Source organism: Pristis pectinata, chromosome 24 (genome assembly GCF_009764475.1).
Source record: "Pristis pectinata isolate sPriPec2 chromosome 24, sPriPec2.1.pri, whole genome shotgun sequence".
NCBI lineage: Eukaryota > Metazoa > Chordata > Chondrichthyes > Rhinopristiformes > Pristidae > Pristis > Pristis pectinata.
The window spans coordinates 6,910,586-6,921,298 of NC_067428.1; the positions used below are offsets into that span (position 1 = coordinate 6,910,586).

General features: G+C 38.3%; 1 protein-coding gene across 5 annotated transcripts in view; it reads left to right on the forward strand.

Moving 5' to 3' along the window:
* Window positions 1-5,396, forward strand: part of LOC127582375 (lysine-specific demethylase 4B-like) — a 252,246-nt gene extending 246,850 nt beyond the window's left edge. For all 5 annotated transcript variants that reach the window (XM_052037556.1, XM_052037555.1, XM_052037552.1 and 2 more), the window contains one exon: window positions 5,229-5,396. In XM_052037556.1, coding sequence (XP_051893516.1) covers window positions 5,229-5,253 — 25 coding nt within the window. In that variant the 3' untranslated portion in view covers window positions 5,254-5,396. The remainder of the gene's footprint in view (window positions 1-5,228) is intronic.
* The last annotated feature ends 5,317 nt before the right edge of the window (window positions 5,397-10,713 follow it).

Sequence of the window (10,713 nt, forward strand, 5' to 3'; positions counted from 1 at the left end):
TACAATATAGGTTGTTGTAATCAATATAGTTAAATAGTTTTTAATAGAAATATACACTATGAACATCAATTCCCCTGAATCAGTGTTATTAAAATATACATTTTTAACTGGAGCAACATGTCTGAAGTATCCAATCATAGAGATCCCTTTGTTAGATGACAAGCAGCTTAACTGTTGTTGTTAGACTTATTTAATATGATGGTACATATAAATCACTCCATTGCTGCCACATATTCTGTAATGTTGTTCTCACTCTTCAACTCTTTTCATTGTCCCTGATTTTCTTTTGATCAGCACATTAGTAATTTAGGATTTGGAGATGGCACCATCCCATTGGATAATGTGAAAAGTACCTAAGAAACCTTGTTGTATAAGTCAGAAAAAGATAATGTGAAATTTGATGTTGGTGAACCTCAAGAACACAAAGGTTATGCTATTTGGAGAGCTGAAGGAATTCAAACTGGTTAGTGACCAAGTAGAATGGAAAGCTTAATCTTCCTGCAGGCCAGAATAGATGCAAATGATGGGTGCACTTAAGAAACTAGAAAAAGACTGTTAGGAAGAACAGTAATGTCAAGGTTGATAAAGATAAAGTCATGAAGGCAAATGTTACTTTGACAAATACACTGAAAGAAGAATACTGGGTTTCCCCAGTGGATTTTGGATGTGAAAACTAAGTTTTAGAAATGAGCAAGAGGTAGAAATGTGATGATGGGTACGATTGCTCAATATCCAGTGGAACAGCAAGGCAAATAAACATTTAGTTCTGGACCAGCTAAAAGCAGAAAATCCTGGAGATACTTAGCAGGTCAGGCAGCATTTGTGAAGAGAGAAGCACAGTTTAAGTTTTAGGTTGAACACCTTTCATCAGAACGAGAACAATATCCACCTTTTAAGTAGCAGAGAAGGGGAGAGATGGAGAGAACAATGAGGATGTCTGTGAAGGGGTGGAGACCAAGATAAAATGGAGAACAGATTAGTGCCAGCTGGGAGAGGGGTGTAAAAGCTTGTTAATGGTTGGCAGTCTCTCTGGAGAAATAATTAGAGGAAAATGGAGGAGAGAGAAGGAGTATCTGTATGGAGCATGTGTAGTACAGGTACCCCTTTCCTTTTAGTAGATTTTAGTTGACTGCATCAGGACAGGTGAAGACTCAAAGAGCTTCGCCTCCTGTTAATTTCTGTAAACACCCCTTGCTTGCTGCCCTGTGGGGGGAGGAGAAAATGGAAATAAATTACATTTTTAATTATTACAGGAAATCAATCATAAGCTACCTTGTATGAATTCCTTAAACTGCCAGCTATGAACTTGCCTGACGTGGGTTCTCTTCTGAGCTCTGTACCATGTGTATCACTCAGCTTGATATATTCCAGTACTTTTCCCTTTTTATTAAAAAGAATTAGATTTTCTCCTTGTAATTGAGCCACCAAATAATTTTGAATGTTTGTGTATGTAGGGGGGTTTTGATTTGCTTGTCTGGTAATTTCCAAACCCTGTTCTTGATAATTGAACATGAGGCATACAATGTACTTCATAAAATAAGGAATGATCTTGCAGGCACCTAAGCAGCACGTACACTATAGAGTTTTACAGACTGTGATCATACGGCATAAATATTTCAGGTAGTTTGAAGCAAATAAGATGAGGCCCATTTGATGCGTGTTCTGTGTTATTGGATTTGTCCTCCAACAGATGTTAAGAGTGATTGAAAAACGCAGTGCAGGTTTTGGAGGTTCCCTTTCTAGTATAAATGAAAAGGCCAAGGGGGTTGCAGCACTCTTTACTGGATTTTATGTTGTCTGCATTTGATTTCCGTCTATAAACTACTGAAAGTTTTAAGCACTACTGAGTTTTCCAGTCGACGTTGTTCAGTGCTACCTCGTTCTCCTGTTCTGCTAAGAATTCTTTTTGTAGTAGTGTTGGTGAATATTTTAGCATAGTCCTTCAACCAAATACATTTGATCTTGCAATGTAAGACAAGTAGCTGAAGTAAATTTAGATGAATGTTGTCTCACTGATTTTAAACAGTCCTCATATCTTGATATATAATGCTGGTTCTACAGTTTCTGTTGATTTATTTGATTCATGTGGAATATATTGCCAAGTTTGAAAGTTTTGTACAAGCTGCAGAGAAATTTACACCCATTTGAGGATTTCTTTTTGCATTAATCACAATCAAAAATCTGATGCTTCAAATCTGAATAAAACAGAAAAAGATGGAATCACTTAACAGGTCAAGCAGCATCTGTGAAGAAACAGAGTTAATGTTAATTGTACTTCTATTTCCAGATGCTGCCTGGCCTGCTGAGTATCTCCATCATTTTCTGTGTTTCTCTTTTTACAGAATGTGTTAGAGAAAAGTGACTTGTCAAATGAGCTTGGGTGCAGGAAAGAAGCGCTGAGGCTGGGAAATATCTGGGTAATCACCTAAATATGCAGTTTATAAAAGGAAGCCATTGGAACTTTGTCCAGCTATGAAACCTGCATCTCCATAAAGTTAATTTAAATGATAAATTCCATAAAATTAATCTACTCCATACTCTTCCAAACCCCTGACTAAGCAGATTTCTTGTCCCCCCCAGTTTATTTGAGAGGGGCGGCAAGGAAAGATGTTACTGGGCTTGGTATCCAGAGGCCTGGATTAAGATCCACTCGAGGTGTTCAAGTCCTACCACTCGAGGTGTTCAAGTCCTACCACTTGAGCTATGGAATTTAAATCTAAGTAATTAAATAAAATTGAAATATCATTAGTAGTGACCTTTAAGCTAACAGTTCAACTCAAATCATTTGCTTCATTAATGCTCTTGTGAAAGCACTTGTTGTACCAAGTCTTCACCACAGTGCACAAAAAAAAGACCAGATTAATTGTCCCTTACTCCCCCTCCCTAATTTTCTGCTGGCCTGTATTACCTACAGCAGCACATTTAGTGATGGATATATACTGAATTGGGAGAGTTATCCCTTGATAATGGCTTGATACAGTCAAATTTACAGAGTCAAGACCTTTCAGAAAATGCGTCAGACTTCTCCATCGCAATCCCTCAGTGTGGGCTGTTCCTCCACCAGACAGACCCACCAGAGTTGGGTCAAGTTCAGTCAAGTTCAAGTTTATTGTCATGGGCATACATACCCAGGGTATAAATGCCATGAAAATTAGCTTTTTGCAGCAGAGTACATTATAAACATGACCAACATAAATTAACATAACATAAAATAAGGAGGGAGGACTTTAAGATTCCTTAATGCAGACTCTGGACCTCACAAACTCTTATGGCATTGGATCAAAAATAGGCAAGGAAACCACTTGCCACCGCCTACCACTGTCTCTCAACTGATGAATCAGTCATTTTCCATGTTGAAGAAAACTTTGAATAAGAACTGGGGGATGCAATGACACAGAGGCTACTCTGGGTGCATATTCAGTGACCATTACTGAGTAAGTTGGTAGCAGCATGGCTGGCCGAGTTATGATGGATATGATTACCTTTCTGAACCTGCGGTAAGTAGGGGGAGGACCACTTTGAGACAGAAGATGCTCGCTAGTATGTTTATGCTAAATAGGATTATGTTCCGAATGGATCTCGAGTTCAGAACTGAACATCACAGAGATGCTGATTGTCCATCAGCAGGAATAAAATTGTGTTTCACTGTAACCTCGTATTTGACCTATCCTTCACTTTATTAGAACCATCATGTTAGGGACCAATCCTGTCAATGAGCACCTGTAAATGAGGTGTCAGCCTACTGAAGCTATGGATCAGGTGAAGTTGTAAAGATGCTAAAAGTAGGAGCATACAGTAAGACAGCAGCAAGCAATGAATACATCTCAGCAATAGACACACCAATGCAATCAGACAAGTAAATGGATCTGATCAGAGTGGTTCAATGCTGCCACATCCAGTCATGAATGGGGGTGGAAATCTGAACAAGGAGAGAAGGAGGCTTTCTGAGCAGCACCATTTTGAATCAACACCTGATGCATAAATGCAAATGTGAAGCATTTGAAGCTAACATTTGGTTACTGTTGACCAGAAATTTAACTGGACCGGTCACACAATTTTATCTGAAAGAGCAGTTCAGAGGCTGAGTATTTTGTGACAAATGGCTCATCTTCCAACTCCATAAAGACTTTTGAAGATGAACAAAGCACAAGCCTGATGAATGCAAATCGATTAAAGCTCAGGAAACTCAACATCATCAAGGACAAAACAATCTTTTGATTGGCATCCTGTTGACTCCCTTGACCAACAGCATACTGTGAATGTTATATACATCTATTATCTAAAAATGTAATGGAGCATCATACCAAGGTGTTTCCAATAGCACATTACCAATCTTTGACCTCTACCACTTGGAAGGCTAGGAACAGTAGACACATGGGACCACCATCACCTGTGCGATTCATTCTGGATTATCTAATTTAGAAATATATTGGTATTTCTTCATTGTCACTGAGGCATATCCTGTCACACTACTAATACCATAAAGGGTATGTACCTTTACCACCTGGATTGAAGTGGCTTTCCACCACTATCCTCAAGGGTAATAAGAGATGGATAATAAATGCTGACCTTACCATGAGCATGCACATCGTTTGAGTGAAATTTTGAAAAAATGCAGAAACCCAATTATCATCGAATGTGGGTATGACAACACAGGTGTTTCAAGATCAGATATATCTTTTTAACTGGTATGTTGTGGTGTATTGAACTTGTAACTGCAGTATCTATGCAACAGATACTTGCAGTATCTAGCAAGTAGTACTTTTACCTAGATAGAGAGGGGGTGGTACGTAAGCATCTTCAATGTAGCTGTCTTTTTCCCGCTCCTGAGACTTTCCTCCAACTCTTAGATCAGTCCCTGCTGTTTAGCACCATTACTGCTTTACTTCATCTCCAGTTATTCTCGCCATGACTCCACTGCATAGAATTTTGGTGTGGTTGATATTCTAAATCCTGGTTGATTTCCAGGTGAATTTTTGCTCATTATCTCAAAATTCTTTTAAACATCTTATGTACTGCTGTAAGGAAATCTCCCCACATGGCTCAGCATGCTTTTCTAACATATTAGACTTCATTAAAGTTTGCATTATTAATTAAGGCTTTATTTAAGAAATTGGGGATATTTTTCATACGCTGAAGATAAAATCATATTTCTGATTGGCACATGCTATGTATACGTAATCTGTTTTTCTTTCTCCTCCTCTCTTCCCAACCTCCCATGTTTACAGTGTACCTGCAGGAAAGACATGGTAAAGATATCAATGGATGTATTTGTGCAGCTCCTTCAGCCTGATCGCTATGAACTGTGGAAAAGTGGTAAAGACGTTGTCACTATTGATCACAACAAGCCAACTGCTCTATCAAGCCCTCAGATGGATGACTGGCTGGAGCGAAAAGCTTCATTAAAAGCAAAATGTATTCGAAGGTAAAACTGTCCCTCATCTCAAAATTTCATCTGGGGAAGTCAATAACTTGGTGTTTACTACAAAGAGATTTACACTTGAAGTAAGTTAAACTCAAACAGACCATTCATTTTTATCATCCTGTTATCAAGTATGCTAGAAACTTGATGGCTATTCTTTGCTCTCATTATATCAGGATTTCTTGAATGTTAATGCCAAGATGAATTAACAAGGAAAAAAATCACTACTGTTTTAGCACTTTGGCAACTTGACCTCTAAACTTAGCTGATCCTATCCTGTTGAGCTATACTTGGCCTTTTCCAAATTAGATGAGTGTAATAAATATGTTTTATTCATAATGTGCCCAAGAGGGGTAAGCTTGGTCTCTGCTAACCTGCTTTCTCAATCCAAACCAGGTGCACACGATTAACCTATCCCACCTTGTGTGTGTTTTTTTTTGGTTCTTTTATTCCTTTGTCTTTGTGGAAAATCACTTACCATCTGTGTAGGGCTTCTAGCTTGACTGAATGACTCAGACCATATATTCATGTTGGGAATTGTAAGTACCAGCTACATTCTTTCCAGTCTATGGCATTGTGTCTGAGAGGTCACACAAATGGAGTTACTTGCATAATGGTTTATTGTTCTTAACATAATGAGTTTAGTGCCAGTTTGAAAGATCTGTACTCATCTCCCAGTAGCTTAAAGCAGCATTTCTTTCTTTATCAAATTCAAATTACACTCACCATATTATTGATCAAGTAAGATAATTCTGAATTTTAAAAGTACTTTCCCCTGTGACCGAAAGTGACAGTCCTATCTTCGTGAAATATGGAAAATTGAATTATACTATTGGAATAACCAAATAAACTATGCTAATTAGAAAAATGTCCTTGTTTAAATTAGGCTTCCCCATCACCGAAACACTGACCTTCACTACCTTCATCATTGTGCATAAATTTAACGAAACTAATCAGTCAGAATTTTCAGTAGCAGGCTATCGAATGGCACCTGCTGTTCATTAGACTAGCTCCTGTCTATTTAATTTCTGAGTTTTTGTGATGCTAGTTGCTGAAAGTTAAAGATCAAAAGAGTGTGGAAGCCTCTATAGGGAAAAAAAACAATGAAAAAGAGTGATATTTATTATGTTTTCAGCAATTTAAGACTGAAAGCTTTTGAAAGTTGATTTCACTGATAGGGGTATGTGACAGTAAATAAAACATCGTGCTGCTAAAAAGTGCACATGCTGAAGTAGACAAGCACTAAATATTTTGTAGCCAGTTTAATGTGTATTTACCATGAAGGAACCAGGACTTCATGCTATTTAATATATTTGAATGCAGAGCCAAAGAGCAAATTATTGTTTTTGTGCATTTTGTTGAGTGGCACATCTTGGACAGCACCTTCTTGACTTTCATATTTAACTGTGCAAGTCTGAAATTGCTGACTGATTTCTTTTTTAACATTAAATTCAGACATGAAATCTCCAAGTAATTTTCATTACTATATCTTGAAAGCGACTGCTTCCTTGCCCCACTCTGGTCTTTTATCCCAATATGAAGAAAATTACTACATCCTCTGATAGAGGGTTAAGCTGAGGCTTCCAATGAGCAGGGCCAAGAATATGTCACTCATACTATCCAGCATGCTGTGGCACCAAGCTATTTCTTTGACTGCAGCTTACACGACTGAAACTCTCTCTCTCAATTTAGTAAGTGAACGAAATAAGCTGTTAACTTGTGAAAACTGCACATTCCATTCATCTTGAGCAAACTGAAGCAGATTGCTGTCAATTAAAGAAGTGGACTCCATAAAGTAGACCGTTGGGGGTATCAATTTCAAGGAAACTGGAGAGGTCCAAGGGTAGGAATGAATGTGAAGCACTGAATGGCATTGGATAGGTTACACATTTATTATCTGGTTATTCCAATATTATAAATCTTTAATACAGTGTAATTGTCCTGTATGATGCATCCTCTCTGATTCAATTGTAGGGATGAAGGGCAGCAGGCACTTAGTGACTGATGATTTAAAACGTAAGTGCTGCATCTGGAAAAAAACGAAATGACTGTGAACAGTTGCAGATGCCTTTCCATTTAACTTCACTGCTCAAAGTGCCATTTGCGCTTCTTTCTATTATATCATTTTTTTTCCTTGAGAACTATTGAATGACACTGCCACAATATCCATATAATTAAAAGTTCTCTGTCTGTCACACGTCTGAAGTGCATGGAAAAATCATCAATCAAGCTTCAAGGTGCCTATTACCTGATTGGCTCAAATAACTGTATCTGCCAAATTAACTGAGCTGATTTATTCAACTAAAAATCTATCAGTCCTGAACCAGAAACTCAGCAACATGAAATCGTTTGGTATTTTTTCAAAGAACAAATTCGGAGCTTGCAAAAACTACAAAATAAATTGATCGAATTATATTTTTCAAGCTGTTTTCTTGCACAATCTTTCTTCTTTAAACAGCTCAGTGTATATGCAGTTATAATAACTATAATAAATATGTGCAATAATGAAAAAAGTCATTACCTTGCCCATGAAGGTAATTAATATAAGAAATTCTCAATTTTTCTTCTGCATGTATCATTTTCCAAGAAATCTGAATCAATATTTGTAATGTTTCTTTATTATATTAGTCATTTGATATTGATTCGATAAGTGGACAGAGTTTCAGTGATGGACAAACCACTGTGAATGAAAGCTAGGAGCAAGAGTAGGCCATGTGGCCCTTCGAGCCATCTCTGCAAATTGACAAGATCATTGATAACCTAACTTGGGTCCATTTTCCTGCACTGTCCCCCATGTCCCTTGATTCCATTAATATTCAAAAATCTATTGATCTCTGTTTTGATTGAGCTCGATGATGGAGCCTCCACAGCCACACAGGGTTGAAAATTCCAAACATGTACCACCCTCTGAAGAAATTTCTCTTCATCTCAGTCGAAAATGACCTAACCCTCATGCCAAAACTGTGACTCCTCATCCAAGGGAAACATCTGCATCTGCTCTGTTGTCATGTAAGAAATGTTGTAAGTTCAAATGAGATTACCTGTCATTCTTCTAAACTCCTAAAGAATACCACCTGAGCCTATTCAGTCTCTCCTCCAATAACGAGACTGGCTATTTCAGGAGCTAGTGTGGTGAATCTTCTGCACGTATATTTTTATTTGGCAAGAAACCTAAGCTTGTATTTCATACTCCAGATATAGTCCCATCAGGCACTACATAATTGCACTAAGTCATCTTTACTGCTGTACTCAAATCCTCTTGTGATAGAGGTCAATATACCATTTGCATTTATAATTGCTTGCTTCACCTTTTGAACATCCAACATTTCCAAATGTGTCACCATATAAAAATACTTTGCTTTTTGGTTTCATGCACCGAAGCAAATTTGCACCTTATGTTCCATCTGTTATTTTCTTACCTAATCCTTTAGCTTGTCTATTTCCTCTTGAGTCCTCTTTATATATCTTCCATCCAACTCAATACCCCCACGTGAATAGTTGGGTCCCAAGCACTGATCCTACAAGTCACAGCCTGTCAACCTGACAGTGTCCTGTTCATTCTCACTATTTGCCTTCTATCTGTTAACAAATTCCACAATCCATACCAATGCAATACCCCAGCGTCGCCCCCCACCCTGTGAGTTCCATGTGTTGTAACTGTATTCCTGTCCTCATTGAGCTGAAATGAGTCTATGGTATATTCAAGGCTGAGGCAGAGAAATTTTTGGACATTACTGAACTGAGGGATGTGAAGATGCTTGGAAAAATGGACTTGGGTTATAGAATCTTTTTGAATGTCAGGACAAGCCCAAGGGGGTGAATGAGTACTCATACTTATGAAATAGCAATGTTCCAGAATAGAAATAAGCCATTAGAGCCTAAATAATGCACTGGTGTCTTTTCCATATGCTCCACTCCTGTCAGTTCCACTCCTGGTCAATCTGTTTCCTTCAATATTCCTCTTCTTAAAATGCTGTTTTTCAAATATTTATTTGTATTTATGTGCATTGACAAAATTTTGTGAGAGAATATTCTTTGCATTATCTTATGTGTGGAGAATCTTTTTGTAGCCTCCCTTTTAATTTTACTTTGGGGACACATATGTTTACTCTTCCCTAAAACTTTGCTACAGGTCCCATCGGCGAAGAACACAGACGAGGAGACAGAAAACGGAGGAGCAGAAACCATCAAGCGAGACTGTGACTGAAGAAACCGCTGGGAAAGATGCAACTGAAGATGATGTCAAAGTCAGGGAAGAGCACAAAAGAACAATAGCTACAGAAGACGACAGCAAACCCAGCAAGGTTACAATCTTGGAGCTAGGACAAGATGGACTCGCAGAAAATTTGTTTGATCACCGTTTTTCAGGTGTGTATCCAAAACTGCTGCTGTTCTTTCCATCAGTTTTGTGCATATGTGGGATATAGTGAAAATTAATGTGCTTGTGAGCGGTATATTTTTTTATTGGTACACAATGAGCATCGATAAGGTTTCCTCGGGAGTAGAGAATAAAGGCAAGTGATACAGTACATCGGTGAAAGTGCAAATGATGTGTGTGTTTTCATGGCCCACTTTCTTCCGCGTCCTTCCTGCCTCACAGAAAGATGGACAGGCATAATAAGTCGAAGGGCAGATGATAACAGCAATCTGTTATTCCTTCTTGAATAAAGTTTTTTTTAGTTGTCAGCCATAAAACAGTTTTCCATTTTATATGTACTTTGTCAGCTTCTGACATTCTTACGGAGACATAAGAGACTGCAGATGCTGGAATCTGGAGCAAAAAAACAAACTGCTGGAGGAACTCAGCAGGTCAGGCAGCACCTGTGGAGGGAAATGGACAGTCGACGTTTTGGGTCGAGACTGTTCATCTGGACTGGGGAAGATGGGTCTCGACCCAAAACGTCGACTGTCCATTTCTCTCCAGGGATGCTGCCTGACCTGCTGAATTCCTCCAGCAGTTTGTTTCTTGCTCTGGCATTCTTACACAATGGTTAGGGAACACAGATTTTCCGGAAGTTACTCTGCTTTCCTGTAATGCTCTCCATTCTTGACTTTTCATCTAAACTAGTGTGACCTTTCTATTTGCAGAAATTGTGAATTAGCAATAAATTATGAGCACTTGTTCTGTAATAACAGTGTTAATTCTTGTTTTAGATGTGTAAATTTAAAGTCATTGCACTTAGCACCCAACAACTTGATAAAAGAGAGAGAGAGAGAGACAGCCATGCATACATTAATTCTATTGGTCTGTGCTAAATTTTAACATTGGCTCCAAGCATTTAGGTTCCGTA